The 18,130-nt window shown below is 37.2% G+C and overlaps 1 protein-coding gene across 1 annotated transcript in view; it reads right to left on the reverse strand.

Moving 5' to 3' along the window:
- Positions 1-288: 288 nt before the first annotated feature.
- Positions 289-18,130, reverse strand: part of RSF1 (remodeling and spacing factor 1) — a 148,711-nt gene continuing 130,869 nt past the window's right edge. The window contains exons 11-16 of the mRNA XM_061168097.1: positions 17,075-17,184; positions 12,707-12,774; positions 10,964-11,171; positions 9,200-9,420; positions 6,845-7,033; positions 289-4,132 (exon numbers count right to left, since the gene is read on the reverse strand). Of these exons, the coding sequence (XP_061024080.1) occupies positions 3,567-4,132; positions 6,845-7,033; positions 9,200-9,420; positions 10,964-11,171; positions 12,707-12,774; positions 17,075-17,184 (1,362 nt within the window). The 3' untranslated portion in view covers positions 289-3,566. The remainder of the gene's footprint in view (positions 4,133-6,844; positions 7,034-9,199; positions 9,421-10,963; positions 11,172-12,706; positions 12,775-17,074; positions 17,185-18,130) is intronic.

The raw sequence follows: 18,130 nt of genomic DNA on the forward strand, positions 1-18,130 counted from the left end.
ATGCACTGTTAATTTGCTTAAAAATCTTTTTTCCAACAACTTCTTTAGCATTTGAAGTCCTTGATTCTTTGGCAGTCATTTAAAAAAAATCAGACATGAATTTATTCTAAATGAAACTCCTTTTTATTCTCAGAATCTGCAGCCTTGACCAACTGGAAAAAGATGTGCCAAGGAAATCCATCCTTAATAAATCAGGTATATTCTTGAAAATATCTCTGCCATCATTCTCTAGTACTGTGCCAACAACAGAAAATGTTTACACGGAACACTATTTCATCAGCACATGTCTACAAAACAAAAACATTTTATTTTCAGTCTGAGTTTTCACAAATTTCAATTCAAAGTTTCTGCTTTGTGAAAATCTGGCTAGTTTTTCAACCTTTACAGAAACTGCAAACTAAATATTCTGAGTACTAAACTACATCTCTCCTTAATACATTTGCTATAGTGGAGTTTGATATTGGGAGTCTGATTTATACTTCCAAAAAGGGGCTTTAGAGTATTAAGGGGTTCTATTATTACATAGCAGCTACTGGGAGCCTAAATCCATGGTCAGTACTCTAATTACAAGAATCCAAGATGTTCTAAACCCTAGATGAATTGCTGCTTTCCTGTACAGCAGTCCTAATGTCTGAATTAGGACCATTCTTAATGACTGAATTATGTCTTTGGATATAGAACATTCTCTTTTTCCTATATTTTGTTCTTTTTAACTTCTTCAAAGCATGTTCAGAGTTGGTATTTCAGCAAACACAAGACTCTCTGAGGGACTGAATCTAAACACCAAGCAGCAGAATTATTTGTGAACTGTTCAACATTTCATCAGCCATGATTAACCTATCTGCATGATAATTTGTAACTATCAGGTGCTTGGATTGTACTCTCTGTAGATGAAGCAAAGTTAACCGATTTAATCAGAATATAAGGGGAATTCAAAAGGAAACACTCACTATTGAGTTCACAAACACTTAATTCAAGTTTGGTAAATAACAGGCAGCAAAAGTGGCATCATAACCCATGTCAGTGAGACATTTGCTAAATGGAATACTCAGTCTTTACTAAGATAAAAATTAACATTTTGCTGTCTGTGGCAGAAGGGTAAAAAGAACTTATTTCACATTAGGCATCCTGTAAAATAAATAACCTACCCATTTAACACTTCTTGTCGTTTGCTTAACTGAAGAGAACAGGTTGAAGCACGAGCTCGTGTGTCCGGAGGTAGAGAGAGGGATTTTCTATACCTTAGTGGCTTTTCCCCGTTGCAGGACTAAAATGGTAGCAGAAGACGGGGGGGCAGGATAGGCCACCTGCACATTCTAACCACTTACCATGCATTAATAGGAATCCTTCTATTGCCTCCTGTTTAACATAGTTAAAAGGCTCACATTCTTAACTGACTTTCAAATAAATGGGACAAACCTAACCAGAAAGCAGGCCTGGTAAGTGAATGTGGCTCCTTACATAGCCCTGCTTACTGTCTGGGAATATAAGTCCTTCACTCCCTTCTGGTGGAATATTGTCTCAAAATAAAAATCACAACTTGCTTGGAACCACATGCTACTGGTGCATCCTATTTTTAGGCTGCTTTCATTATTTTATTTTTTATACAGATTACATATACACTGCTAGAATCAAAGCAAAAATATTAATGGGCAGGTACTACAGAACTAAGGTGAAACAAACAAACAGGAACCAACAAGTGAAAAACAACAGCTATGAACTTTCAAGGCCAAAAGATAAGATTTAAGGGCAACACCTGTGAAGGGAGGAAAAGAAAGAGTGTGAAGTTTCTAGAGGTATTTATAATGCAAGTCTAATGCCAGCTTTTTAATAATAAAAAAGAGAAGTGCTTTATTATTCACTGACTAGCACATAGAATGCTTAGTTTGCAAAGAAAAAAATCAATGAAGTTCCTTGGGCCAGCAGCAGATATGGTGTGTCCATTGCCGGCAACAGACACAACACTTGAAACAGAAAACCCAATCCCAGGGCAAAAGTATTCACAGAAGTAATGGCTGGAAGTTTCAGAATTTGACAGGCAAGGTTTAATCACAAGTGCTACACTCTGTACAACGTTATTTATGGCTCTGCCTGAAATTTTACAGCTGAAACAGAAACTAAGACAAAGTTCATATTTTAGTGTCAATTACATGTTAGATATTCAGTTAGTTACAAACCCCTATTTTCTTGAAACAAAGGGCTTATCTTTCTTTAAAATGTTGAGATGTTTGAAATGGATATAGCTGTTAAGTATATTGGTGGTTTTCAATCAACTCTATGTTGGTCATGTGACTATTAATGAATTTTAATAGAGGTCTAATGGCCAATGGCCAAAACTACATTCAAACCCTGCTAATATATCCAGGCAGATAGGAAATTCTCATACACACACATATACATACACACACACGCACACGCACACACACACACACGCACACACACATGCTAAAATTCAAACTAAAAACCTCCCAAAGGAACTGCTTTGTTTGTAGACTTCAATTTGAAGTAGATACTAAGGGCAAGAATAGACCAGTTAAAATTCACCTGAAAATCCTTTCCCCTTCTTCAAATGTGCTAAAATACTGCAGTCAGCTTAGCATCCATCTCTTCATGTATGTTATGTATAGGTGTATTTCTTTGAAAATGATAATTCAGATATTTAAATATTAAGTGGCCAGAAAACAAGAGTTACATTATCTGCAAAGTTTACAGTCCACTTGGGCCTTAAGAAAGACCACACTCATTTCACTAATAACTCTCCACGATGGCATATTAAAGGCCACATCATCACCACTGCATAAAGCTGTTTAAAAAAATTTGCTATTAGCACAACCTGGTTGTCAAAGCTTCATTATACATTTCACTATACAAATGCTTTTCAGATGATTTTTTTTAAAAACAAGAAACTCCGCTATAACAGAAACTTAGGTTACAGTTTTTTACGATGGTATCTTTTTATCGGTCTCTTCTTTTTAAGTGTGGTTATCTTCAATAGTAAACAAGTTGATTTCATGAGTGCTGTTACTAAAATGACTTATGTATGATGTTATCTACAATTCTTAAATTGCAACAATACGGACTTGAACTTTTAAACAGTCTGTTAATCATCATCTATGCCATGAATGTTTAAATATAATATATATTTAATATGAAAAAGCTAAAAGCACAAGTGCTTTCTCCCACCCCTAATTCTGTTTTGGGCCCTCACAGATTTGGAATGCATTCTTATCCACCCTTTTCACAAAGTCAGGAGAGCTCAGGAAATATAAAGTCAAAAATATACAAATCTTTGTTGTTATAATAAGATTTTTTTTTTCCCCATGACTGAAATTACCAAGGACCATGAACTTGGAAAAAGAAAATCAAAAGGAATTTACAGCAATTATTTATCTTCAAAGTTCAAAACTGGTCACTTCACAGAAAGACTTCAGGGTCTGTTGAAATTTTTCTTCTAAAAAGTCATTCTGTAGTGGAGTTTTCTAGGAAAAATAAAACAGCTTTTAATAACTGGCCCGCTGGTGTGAGAGCTACCGTGGAATAAATTAGCACAAAAATGGAAAAAAGTTTTATAACTGTTCACTGTTACAGACATAATCAACAAGGTCAGTCACTCTTAAAAGCTCATCTTCATCCTCTTCAGGTGCCCCTGCCTCCTGCCCACCACTCGTCCCATTGGGGGCCAGGCTTGCACTGCCTGTGCTGCTGTCCTTGGGGGTCTGAGGCTTCTCAGCTGGCTTGCCAATCAAGTTTTCAATGGCTTTGCCCGGACTCTGTCCATTGGTGGAAGGTAGGTCCACTAAGCTATAGTCCAATGGGCTCCCCACCTTGCCTACATTTTCAAAGTCCTCTTCCTCATCACTGTCTATCCGATAGGGTTTTTTGGTGCTGTCTTGTTCTGAGGGCAGGACCCTGGGCTGGCTGTCATGGGCAGGTTGATCTGCATCTCCATGAGCATTGTCACAACTCTCCTCTTCATCTGTCTCGATCCGGTGTAGCCGTTTTCGGGATGGTTTACCTTCTTCCTCCTCATCTGCTTCGGAATACTCATCTGTGCTTCGACCCCGTTTTCGAACTGACCGCTTTGATTCTTTAGCTAGCTCATCATCTTCAGAGTTCTTGGACATATAGCTCTCTAGAATAAACAGCACATTTAAGCCATTGGCACAGTTAACCATTAACAGATATAAGTAATCCTCTTCTTCCTCCCATATTCATCCCATGTCCTACTTTCAGACTTGCTTGTACATATATATTTCCCTTCAGTAACTGGCCTCATTTCTCTCTCTTCTCATTCTCACAAGAATGCCCAATATGATTCACAGTATACTTTATCTATGATTTTAGGAAAGAGCAAAATCCTTAAATAAAGACAGGTTGGTCACAAACTAAGAAACTCCTTCCCACTAACCCTCAAAATAGAGAATTGTGTAAACATACCAATAAGGGAAAATTAAAACTAAACAATGCATCTGAAATACTGCACTCTCTTTCCATGTTATTAAATGTCCTTGGCAGCCCTTAAATGTTTTCTTTTGTCTGTACTTGATCTCACCTGGTCTCATGGATTTGCATACCACCCATTTGATGGTGACTCTCGCATTTGTTTTAGGCAACCAATCCCTAAATTCCAGGCTCATGTATCAAACTGCCTACTCAACATCTATGCTTGGATTTCTAAACAGGCAGTACCAAGATCCGACACTTCCTCCTCAACCTTGCACAATTCTGGTCTCTACCGTCTTAGTTACTGGCAACTCAATTCTTCTAATCACTCAGTCATCCTTGATTTCCTTCTTTTTCCCACCTAATCCAACGGTAAATTCTGTGGGCTATACTCAAAGATATCCATAATCTGACTGCTTTTCACCCCTTTAGTGCTACTGCTCCAGTCTCACCCACCATCATCTCTCACCTGGACTATTTTAATGACCCCCCCACTTCCCTATGCCCTTTAATTTACTCATAACATAGATACCATATGAAAATGTAAGTCAGATAATATCACTCCTTTGTTCAAAATCTTCCAATTATTTCTCATTTCACACAGAATAAAGTCCAAAGTCTATACAATGGCTTACTGCATTATCTATCTACCCAACATGGTACTAAACGGAGCAAGACTCCATGGTCCTTGCCCCCCATGTCTTCTGCCTGCATTTCCACAGACTAAATTCTGTGGAAAACTTTAGTCAAACAATAAGTTTAAGAATAAGAGAAATGAGAAAATGCAGAAACAAAGAAAAACAGTCAAAGGAGATCAAATAATAATAAAATAGTCATTAAGCATAGTCAAGGACCTTTAGTTACTTCTCAAGGGCTATAGATAACTTTCTGAGCCTCATCCTGTGAGCTGTCTTACAGATACTGAAACCCCAGATGAAGAAGTTAACGATGACCAGACTGTAGTTGTAACATGAGCTGTTACTATCCCAAGAACTGGCTTCAGAGAAACAGGAATAAACCAACCCTGGAATTAAAGATTAACTGTACCTAAAACAACCAAGAGGATGCTGGTCAGACCACTGATGACCAATTTGAGTTGACTGTGCTGTTTCTGCATGCAGCCCCTTCCCTCAGCCTATAAAAGCTCTTATGCCCTGCTTGTCAGGAGGGGAGTCAGTCTTTCAACAGATGTCCACCCTTCCCACCCCTCACTAACCCCTTCCACCTCTCACCAGTGCCTGGCATCTGAAATAAAGCAAACTTTGCTTTCCACCAACCTGGCCTATTTATTGGCTTTTGCGTGGTGAGTACCCAGACTCCACCTTTGGGTAACAGTCCCCACTCACCACAGGTGGGAATCAACTCTTTTTTTAGGTCTTTATTCAAATACTGACTTCTGAGGGAGGCATTCCTTTGGTACTCTATCTGAAATTCCAGCTACTCCCCCAACCCTCCCTTTCTACTTTTCTCCATAGCACTTATCTCCACCTAATATAATCTACTTATTTGTCATGGTTATTGTCTCTCTTCCCCCAACAAAAATAAGAGTTACATGAGGAAGCTATATTTTTGGTTATTCTTTTCACTGTTCTATTCCCAGTGCCTAGGACAGTGACTAGTTCATTAAGTAATTATTTTTAACAGCTGAATTAATGAATTTCTATTTGTCTTTAATGACACAAGAAGAGACACACATTCACCCAGATGTTTACCTCCCGTCTTTAGTCTCCCTTACCCAAACATTTTTTTCCCTTACTCTCCTGGCTTGGACTCAAACTTAATTGACAAGGATCTATGAAAGCAAATTATCTTCAATACAGATCATAAACAACGGAGAATTAAATATATAAAAAGGAAATGGGGAAGGTGAAGGTTAGAATCATTTAAAATGAGAAGAACTCTAGAATAACTACAAAGACTAACTGGACATCACAAATTCATATTTTAGAACTTGTAATTCTGGTATGGTGCACAGCTAAAGCCATTAAGAAATAAAAGTTTACTGACTAAAGCTCACTGTCAAGGTGAAGAGAGACAGTGGGCCCTCTTGGCTTGCAACTGTTCAGCTATTCAGGGCACAGGAGGTTATTTCAAAACGAGGGCCATAAATTATCAGGAAGCAAAAGAAATCTTGTTAACAGATCACAATTTTCTGACACTTTTCTAGTTTCAATGAAGAATTTAATTATTACAATGAAGAACTTAAAAATTAGTATCTTATCAAGTGTCAGTTATTTGAACTACAAGCTAACCAGGCATAAAATAATGGGTTTTATCTCAAAGATACTATGGGCTATATTAAATTTCTAAGAAATGGTACAGAATCATCAATGTGAGTTCACTTTAAAATCTGTACTGATGCCTTGTCCTAATGTCTGTAAACTGGAGAGCTATTCCTTACCTTCACTATCTGAGCTAGAGAGCCTACGCTTGTGAACTCGTCTGATTTCTTTACCACGTCGTAAACTCTTCTGGGAACCATCACTTTCTGAATCTTCCTTGTAGTTAATTTGTCTCTTCTGGTTCCTTCTAGACCTTCTTCGCCGAGTTTCTACAAAATCATCGCTAAAGTCATCACTAAAGTCACTTTCTGTTTAAAAAAAAAAGGGGGGTGGATAGAAAGGAAAAAGAAGTCAAGTACAAATTTTAATTTTCAATTCCACCAAACAGAAATGTTAGTTTACCTTATAAAAATATAAAGCTATTACCCAGAGTTCAGTCATAACTTTTAAATGAACAGTAACTTTTATAAATCTCCAATTTTCTTCTTAATAATATGAGTACATCTCAAGGGAGTTTTAATGCCAAAGCTCACAAATATATCATACTAGCAGTTAACCTCAAGATTAAAAAATGTTTTATTGGGAATTCCCTGGCAGTCCAGTGGCTATGACTCTGTGCTCTCACTGCCAAGGGCCTGGGTTCAATCTTTGGTGGGGGAACTAAGATCCTGTGGCACAGCCAAAGAAAAAAAAGTTTTTCATAAACCTTGTCTCATACAACCTGGAGCTACCCAGCTGGCTGCATGGCTGCCACCACCTTTCTTCCTGGTGGATGGTTGCTATTCTGCCTCATGACAACATGCTGTTCCTATGAATACAGCTGCATGGCTACAGTCATGGCATCACAATGCACTGCAGAGGTTAAACTTTCTAACCACAGAAAACTGATGAGCCTGTTTCAAGTACACAACTGGGGTTATACTTCTGGCTTTTACCCATGCGGAATTAAAAGCTGCTGAATACAACTCACAGGGCTACTTTAACTCCCAAAGCACTGCTAGATAGCACTGTTCCTGTCATGTCATCTCTGATCAATAAACCAAAATCAGGCTGTGACATTATATCAGAGTAGTTTTCAGGAACGCTAACACATCTCACTGAATCATCACATCTAGTTTTGTTCTCTAATGGATTTCAAATATTCAAAACCTGCTAGCCAACAGTTTAAAGGCCAAATCTAGGACAAACTGAGTCAAAATAGTGATGGTAATAAGACTGAAATAAGAATCCATTAAATCCATACTGATACCAAAGAAATAAATACAAAGGGCAGAACAGAAAGCTCTTTCTTACAGAACAGCAAGTAATAAATAGGAAGGAAGGAGTTAGAAAATCATCAACAAATGCTAAAGCTAGTGGGTGCAACATCTGATAAGGAACAAGGTATTTACAGCCTCAAAATATCTTGTATGAATTACTTATTAATTACAAAGGGAAAAGAATAGAGACTTGGAGGACATACGTTAATTATGTGATAGTCTGGCCAAAAATGTATAACGAGAATCTAATCACAAGTAAACATAAAACCAAATGAGTTATATTTTACAAATTAACTAGTGTGTATTCTTAAAAAATGTTGTGGTCAACAAGGACAACGTTTCAGGAATATTACAGATAAAAGGAGACCAAAGAGACATGAATAAATGCATAACGTAATCCTGAACTGGATCCTCAACCAGGAAAAAAATATTTACATAAAGGACAACATTGGGGTACCTGATGATATCTGAATGTGTACTATTGATAAGTTAATGGTATTTTATCAATATTCAAATTCCCCATTTTGATATTATACTCAGTTATTTAAGAAAATGTTCTTGTTTTCAGCAAATAATCACTGATAAAGGGGTCTGATGTCTCCACTTACTCAAAAGGTTTAGAAAAAAACATAAACAAAACAAAAAACTCCACAAGCCTGGCCTGAGTTGGGATATAATACTCCTGTCTGTAGCATTTCCTCAATAAGATGACAGCTACCTATCTGCCAATCCATTGGAGCATCTTATCTGTCGTACCTCTCTTTACTTAATTAATAGGGATGAGCATAGCTATAAATAACATCAACCACTGATAACTTATAAAAACTAATAAATCACTGATTATTATCTAAATGTTAGAGATGATTAGTGATCTTTCTCTAACAGCTAGACATCTGAGGAAAAATGTTCTGAGATTATTAAAAACGATTCCCAAGAAACACTCTGGAGGTGAAGTCCAGGCCTGGAAACACACGGCACCAAAGGATTCATCACGAATGTAAACGAGTTCGGCATGAAGTGAACACATCTGTCCTATCTGTCTTCTCAGACGTGCTTTATGTGAAAGATTTAATTAGTGGCGAGTTTTTAAGAATAGAACACAAAGTTTCATCAGACAGCTTATATTACAATTGAATGGAATTTTATTTCAAGAAATTTTAGTTCTAGAAGTTACAAGAATTTCCTTAATGAGCTGTGGATATGAATTATCTTTACCAGAGTCTCTGCTGTTCTCCTCAGACTCCTCCTCCTCGTCATCGTCAGAGCACTTTCTCTTTGGGGTCTTTCTCCGCAAACGCCTGCTCTGCCTCATGGGCCGGGAGGGGTGTCGCCTTAGTCTTCGGCTACAGAAATCAGTGTCGCTGTCATCGTTAGATGGTGGGTCTTCTTCACTCTCATCTGGGTTCTCATCAGATACAACAAATTCATCCTGAGATCTATCCAAGAGAAACCGGATGAATTATGATGGTACACTTAAAACTATGAACCCATTTTGGAGTTCTGAGTTCGAATTCTAACAAGCCCAGTGAAATTATTAAGCAATGTTTAATGGAAATATCTAGGTCATTGGATCAATTTCCCTGTTTATAAAATGAAGAGATGTTTTGCACCCATTCTTTTTTTTTTAGAAGGAGTTATGAAGATCAACTGATGCTGATTTTTGTACATAAATTGCTTTTGCCTCTTGGGAAGTACTCCTTGTGCCTCAAATTCAACATGTCCAAAAATGAACTCATTATTTCCTGGCCTACTCCTCTCTTCTGTTCCCTAGCCAGGTATTTGGTACCATCACCCATCCAGTAATTCAAGGCAGAAACTTGGAATTTATCCCAATTTCTTTTTCCCTGTTCATTTCTCATATCAGTGACGAATTCCTCCTGAGTCTACTTCATGAAGACATCTCAAACCTGATACCTTTTCTCAGTTCAGGGTCTCATATCCCATCTAAACTACTACAGCAATTCCCCAAAGTCTCTTTAATTTCTATGCTCATTTCCCCTCAATAAATCCTACCAATGAATTCAAGGATGAATCTTTCTGAAACATAAACCTCATATCAGTCTGGTATTTAAAACTCTTCAGTGGGTTTTCATCATTCTTATGCAGGACAAACACAAAACTCCATCATCTGGTTTCTTTTTATGCCTTGGCTACATCTCCAGCAGGGAAATCTCTGCTGCTACCTTAATTCTTTTTATCCTGACAAACCAGGAGTTTCCTAAATATTCTGTGACATTTTATGCCTGGCTGCCCTGGACAGGATTTGTTTAGAATACTTTTTTTCTCTATACTGCTTCTAATCCCCAATTCATCAATCTGCCCAATTCATTCTTCACATTTCAGATAGAGCTTTATTTCTACTCTTGAGGCTTTCCTTGACCTCCCTGGATTGATATGGCCCTCTTCGGTACCCTGACTTATGTTTTAGTAGCAATCATGTAGGACTTTTCTGTGGTTTATATGTTTGTTTTCTCCACTAACAATCTGACAGGAGAAACTCTGTGGTATTCCTTCCATATATCTGCTCTGTAGAGAAGCTTCCTGACAGTATAGAAGGAATTCAGTATAGAATTACATGCCCCAACCCAAACCCCTATAGGTCACCAGAAAATAGTTTCTAATTACTTATACCTGTCCATTTCTCACATTTGACTGGGAACCAATGCAAGGTGCATGGGTTCAAGCCTTGCTCACGGAACTAAGATCCCACATGCTGCATGGCTTGGTCAAAAAATTAATAAATAGTTGTTGTTGTTCAGCCGCTCAGTTGTGTCCGACTCCTTGTAACCCCAAACACCCCTAAAACTTCGTTTCAATCTAGAAAGAGCCAAAATCAGCATTGTTGAATATGTTTTAAGTACCCTGAAAACAAACCGTCTACATGCAGAACAAAAGCCCCATCAGGGCAGAGCCAAGTTTGGTTGGAAGCACTGTTCAAGCCTCGACCTAGGGAATGGGATCTACTGACAGACCACGCACCCATCACTGATCTTGAATTCATCCTCGCTCTCCTCTTCATCCAGGTTGCTGTCACTGTCCAGATCATTCAGTCGCCGGCGTTTCTTCCGGCGAGCAGCCGCTGCCCTCTGGGGTCGTTTATTTTCTTTTCTTTCTTCATCCAATATAGTAGAGATGTCTTTTCCACGGTGGCCTGTGATAGTGGAGATATCTTTTCCTCGGCCAACTCCTGAGTCCAGGGGCAGGGATGTAGGGTTAAGGGGAAGAGAGGGAAGGAGAAAGAAAGACAACTCTATGTTTATTAAAAGTTTCCCTTTAATATCTACAGATTGTCCTTAGCAGCTTTTTCATTTGACTTCATTTTCTTCCTAGAGCTATGTAATTTTCTCACAGCTTTAACTGACAGAGTTTTCAAGAAAGTTTTACATTTGTTTATCCTATTAAATGGGGCTTTCCAGGTGGCTCAGTGGCAAAGAATCTTCTTGCCACTGCAGGAGGTGCGGGTTTCATTTCCGGGTCAGGAAGATCTCCTGGAGAAGGACATGGCAACCCACTCCAGTATTCTTGCCTGGGAAGTCCTATGGACAGAGGAGCCTGGTAGGCTATAGTCCACGGGATCACAAAAGAGTTGGACACGACTTAGTAACTAAACAACAACAACATCCTACTAAACAGAAGTTCACTATGTAGAGAACTTCGTCCCAAAAAATTTTGATATGATTCACAGAATAGTCATCCTTTTAAAGTATATAATGAGTAGGTTTTCAGTATAGTCACAAAGCTGTGCAACCATCACCACTAAACCCAGAGCATTCTTATCATCCTCAAAAGAAACCTCATACCTATTAGCAGCAGTCACTCAAGAATCTCTTCTTGAAAGTCATTTTATGGACATGGCTTTAGAAAGAGACCAATCTTTTTTTTTTTTTTAAACTGTGTTTGCCGGACAGAGAAAGTGAGAATTCAGCAGCAAAGATGTAAATAAGGCACAGATGTCTGGAAAAGCTAGTGACTTCTTCAGTTTGACTACAAACAGCCTACTTATTACTAATCCCTGTAGGAGTTTTCATAATAACCAAATGGAAATAATCTTCCACCCTGAAGTACTGGGAATTCCCTATATAGCCCTTTAATTATCTTCAAATACTTCTACTTTAATGTTAATCATTAAAGACTATGAAATTAATAAACTAGTTTTTAATTGAAAACAGATTCAAATTACTGATTTTTGTGACTGTAGCAGCAGTCATTTAAAAATGGAAAGATAAAGTTTTCTCTTTGGAAGCAGAAGTAAATTTTTTAATCTAGGGATGAAGAATTCTATTTCATATCAGATTATAAAATAATACTACCTTTAAAATAACTGGGCTTCCCTGGTGGCTCAGAGGGAAAAGAATCCACCTGGGTTCAATCCCTGGGTTGGGAAGATCCCCGGGAGGAGGGAATGGCAACCCACTCCAGTATTCTCACCTGGAGAATCCCCTTGGACAGAGAAGCCTCATGGGGTACAGTCCATGGGGTCGCAAAGAGTTGAACATGACTGAGCAATGAAGCACAGCACACTTTTAAAACAATTAGTATGCTCTGAGTCTACACATTGGCACTATGTCCACGGATTATTCTGAATCTCAGTCAACATCAGTAGTGATCGTGATACACATTGAGGAGAATGAGAAAATATGCTTGCTTACTACTCTTTAATCAGAGATTTTAGTTAACATACTGGCCAAGTGCGATGAAGAAAAGAGAATGATAAACACGTACCTCCTCCATCAGCCTCTTTGATGTCATCTTCTATAGCTTCGTCAATTGCTTCGTCAAACTCATCAAATCTAAAATACATACAACAATCACATTATAGCCTATCCTGGCATACTAGGACTAGGAAAATTGCCTCTAAAGTAAAAAAGGCCAGAATATGAAACTGCTCTCTGCTATTTTAGGGCTGTGGAACTTGGGATTAGATCACCCCATACTCCTGTTAACTTCAATTTCTTTGGTACAATAGAGTTTTATAAATTAGCATCTAATTCTATGTTGCTGTTTTTTTACTTTTAAAGAGTATCTATACCAGACATCAACAAGTATTTTTTAAAGGGCCAGATAGTAAATACTTTGTAGTAACTACTCAACTCTGCCACTGTAGTGCAAAATCAGCCACAGACAAAAAGTGAATGAATGTAACTGTGTTCCAATAAACTTTATTTGTTAGACACTGTGATATGAATTTCATGTGATTTTCAAATACTTTTCTCCTTCTGTTTTGTTTTCCCAACCGTTTATAAATATAAAAACCACTCCTAGGCCATGCGGTATACACAAACCAATAATAAGCTGGATTGGCCCACAGGTCATAGTTTGCTGACCCAATTATACAAATCACATGACAGAGTAAACTGAACAAACTTAGTATTCGAGAAATACTCACACACTAAGTGTGAGGAATATATTATTGTTGCTCTCAATTATTATATTATCATTACTACTGAAAGTTTTATACAGACAGTCAAAATTTTAAAACTAGGTCAATGTACTTTTTCTCAAAAGGGCTTTTTCTTCTACCTAAAGAAAAAAAAAAGACTAGATGATTCCTAAGATTTTTTCACATACAAAGCTCCTTTCACTTTAGAACTGAGGTGATGAAAAGATATGGGGACTTGTTGAAGACTATGCTAAAACAGTAATTACTAGGCTCATGTGGCTATTTATATTTAATTAAAATAAAAAATGCTGTTCCTTACTAGCCATATTTCAACTGCTCAACAGTGACATATGGCTACTGATTTCCATACCACACAACAAAGAAATAGAACACTCCCATAACCACAGTAAACTGGATAGCACTGGATTAAAGTTACCCAGTGATTAACAACACAGATGAGACTAATAAACAAATACTTTGCCCTTTGGAGTTGAGAAATTCATTACAGCTACAGACTTCCTTTCCAGGAAAATATATACTTATAGAAACATAAAATTTTAAATATTTCAGAGGATTCACAAGTTTCAGGCTAAGAACTCTTCTTCTACAACATATTTTTAAATGCAACACTTTACCTCCAATATTTTCATATAATGCTATGAAAAACATCCTTGTAGCTGAGCTTTTTCTTAAGAGGAATTCTGAGAAAGAAAAAAATCTGTCCATCTATTCATCAGGCTAGAAGAAGAGATACAGATCAAGCCAGATGCAAAGTTAATGGAAAAACGGGAATTCTCCCAAGGACATGATGCCGCTGTAAAGGGTCATAATAATCTACTTCCTTTTTTTTTTTAGTAGAAAATTTTTATTACTTTGCCAGGCAAAGGGGGCCACAGTTAACACCCTCAAATCTGTGTCCCCAACAATCTATTTCTTTGAGCCACTACTACCTTCTTATTGAGACACTGTGTTTTCTAAATTCAGAGAGTATCAGAACCTTTGAACAAAGGAAATTATATCAATAAGCAAGAAACACCCACCCTTGCCTAGAGGATCTAAGTCACTTTTAACACAAATAAAAAGTTTTGATTTACATTTCAGACTCAGAGTTTGCATAAGCTGTTGGACACAACACCCTACACTTTACTTTATCTTCACTGTTTTCAAGGAAAGAGGACCCTGTGTCAACCATGTAGTCTAGATATGATATGGACCCTTTCATAGTACTGCTTTTGCTTTGAGCCTTACTCTTCATTTAAATGTCATCTAAACTCTATCCTTAATAAACTCTTCTAGTAAGAAGAGATGGCAAGAATACACAGAACTGTACAAAAAAGATCTTCATGACCCAGATAACCACAATGGTCTGATCACTCACCTAGAGCTAGACATCCTGGAATGAGAAGTCAAATGGGCCTTAGGAAGCATCACTACAAACAAAGCTAGTGGAGGTGATGGAACTTCCCTTGAGCTATTTCAAATCCTGAAAGATGATGCTGTGAAAGTGCTGTACTCAATATGTCAGCAAATTTGGAAAACTTAGCAGTGGCCACAGGACTGGAAAAGGGCAGTTTTCATTCCAATCCCAAAGAAGGGCAATGCCAAAGAATGTTCAAACTACTACATAACTGCACTCATCTCACACACTAGTAAAGTGATGCTCAAAATTCTCCGAGCCAGGCTTCAACAGTAAGTGAACCGTGAACTTGCAGATGTTCAAGCTGGATTTAGAAAAGGCAGATCTTTTTCAGTTTTTTTTGTGTATTCTTGCCACCTTTTCTTAATATCTTTTGCTTCTGTTAGGTCCATCCCATTTCTGTCCTTTATTGTGCCCATCTTTATATGAAATGTTCCCTTGGTATCCCTAATTTTCTTGAAGAGATCTTTAGTCTTTCCCATTCTATTGCCTCTTTTTCTTTGCACTGATCACTGAGGAAGGTTTTCTTATCTCTCCTTGCTATTCTTTGCAACTCTGCATTCAGATGGACAATGTAGTTCTCCTATAATGCTTATTCTGATTATGTAAATTTGTTTCAACATGACTGATGTATTAGGAAATACTTCAAACATAACATGTATTTCATACTTGCTTATATGTAATTTTCTTCATCAGAAACACTAGGTAAATACAGAAAACTGCACCAGCTGCATAGGAATACACAAGACAAACACGTGCACATACCTTATAAATATCTACCGGCTACCTAATCTCATTACGTGTACTATAAGCTACAACCATCTGCACCTAGTATTAAAACTTTCTGGCTGATTTAAAAAATCCTTCATGCCGCTATACAATAAATTACAAACTGCAACTCTCCCCACAATCACTTCTGCAGACAAGCTTCAGGGCTTTTTCAACATAAAATGTCATTGTTTATTGTAGTATTTATCTCTTAACCATTTAACATGTGTCAAATGGTATTGCCATTTACATATATATTTTTTAATGTGTCACTAATGAAATTTTTGTTTGCCTCTAACACCATATTTTCCATAATCCCTATGGCTTTTGTTGTGCGATTCTGCAACAATGGCAATTTTTAGGAAGGTACTGGTTGTGTTATAGTAGAAGTGACTTTAACACTTGAACTTTCCATTACATTTTGACTTCACTAGTTATAATAATTTTATTTTAAAAAAGGTACCTTTTCTTTTTCAAAGTCTTTCTTTTCTTAAAAAGAATAAGACAGACACCATTCCCATAAACATTAAGGATTTTACTCTTACTGATCTAATGCATTTTACAAGTTTTAACAGTAACAACAGAAACTACACAAGGGGAACTCTTTCATGATCACTGATGAAAGTTTATAAACAGGAAGCAAGCTCAAAGTTCTATAAAGTCAATTTTGCTTCTCATCTCCAGTTATTCAAGGACTTTTGTTGTTGTGTAACAATGGTCTAAAATAATTAAAATAGCAGTTATTTATTATTTGAGTGAGACAGGGTGGTTCAGTAGAGAGAACACTAGATGAACAAACAATTAGAAGATAAGATTTTAGTCCAGGTTTAACTGCTAACAGTGACCATGGAGAAGTCTCTCTGTGGTGCCTTTCTGAAGACAGATGGTAAACCAGACGGCATTAACCGAGTCTTTCAGTAGGCACTGATGGAGCACTATGCTAGCTGTAAACAACAGACGGATGCATAACACGGACATGGTACTTCCCTTCATGTTAACAGTGTAGTGTAGGAGAGCAATATTAATCAAAAAATAAAAATCACAATGGTTACAACTACAGAAGTACTCTCAAGGAGAAGAACTGGTTGCTATGAGGGCGTATAATAGAGGGATTTGATTAAGAGAAGGTTGTTATTTAACAAGGTTAAAAAAATAGAAGGGAATTTCAAGGCAGAGCAATCAGTCTGTACAAAGGGACTGAAAAGACGCAGTGGCTAAGTTGAGAGTGAGGAAAAAACGTGGGTGAGGTGGGGCTGAGAGGCCAGGACAGGGTGGACTGCGCAGGGCCTCTGCGCCTTGCTAAAGGCGCCAGTCCTTCCCCAGAGCTACAGAAATCGGGCAAAGTATGTCAGACAGAAGAGGACAGCATGGAGACATTTGCGAAAGATGATGTTGGCTGCTCTAAAATTCTGATTCTAAAGACAGTGAATAAGAAATATATATACAACTTCTAATGATTACTGTAATGGTAACAGCAAGGTTGTTTTAAAAACAGTTTCCACTCTTTCATTTCCAGATTTCATACCTGTAACTTATACACTTCCGTGTTCGTGTCGACCTCCTTTCAAGCAAGTTTGCTTTGGATTTTTTTGAATCTTTTTTCTTTTCTTCATGATCTTCAGAAAAATCTGGCTCCTGGTTTAAAAATATAGTAAATATACAGATTATTATGACAGAACAAAGTTCCTTGGAATTAATAGCTTTCTAAAGTCCATCTAGGCAGCACATATGAAAGGTTTAAAAAAAAAAAGTCAAACGGTCGCCTCAAAACTAACTAAACAGGGCAACACTCAGTATAGAGATTAAAAATAATACTGGTGGATCAAAGGATGAAAATACTTCTGCATCAAACTTATGCTTTTGTGAGTTTATAGTTACCTCTTTTAAAACAATCATGATGAAGTCTACCTACTAATAACTAAAGTTAACACACATAAAATAGTCAATAGATATGCTGAATAAATGAAATAATGGACTTAGAAGAAGAAAGGGCCATGGTGCTCCAGAAAAATAACTAACCAGACAGGTGCTTTCAGTGTGATTTAATTAAGCCTAGAACGAAAATGCATTTGAAATTAAGAAAATGTCTTCATTTCAGACGAGATCGGGCGCGTTCAAGGTGGTATGGCCGTAGACTGTCTTCATTTCAAATGAAAACCATGTCACATATATTTTCACTTATGAGATACCTTTCTTAATTATAAATTAGATTAATAAATGCAAAACAATAATATCCCTTCAAATAAACCAAACTGTAAGAACACAAATTGGAGTTTCTGATAACCCCCAAAACTGGGAAATAAAAAACCAAATATCCCCGAACCATTTTTCAGTCACTTTACATAAACAGCACATAAAGAAGCTAAAAATAAATTACCCAATTTAGGGTAAAAAATCAGAACACAAACCCAATAGAGGTGAGCTGTAAACTTGTTTCAGATGTGATGTTACATTTTGGGGCTATCTGTACACACATAATTTCAATCATAAGGGAAATGGATGATTTTTCTGACAGTGCTAAATTTCATTTTTAATAAAATTGGTATATTATATATTTAAAACCACTCATATAACAAAGTAA

Source organism: Dama dama, chromosome 2, assembly GCF_033118175.1.
Source record: "Dama dama isolate Ldn47 chromosome 2, ASM3311817v1, whole genome shotgun sequence".
NCBI lineage: Eukaryota > Metazoa > Chordata > Mammalia > Artiodactyla > Cervidae > Dama > Dama dama.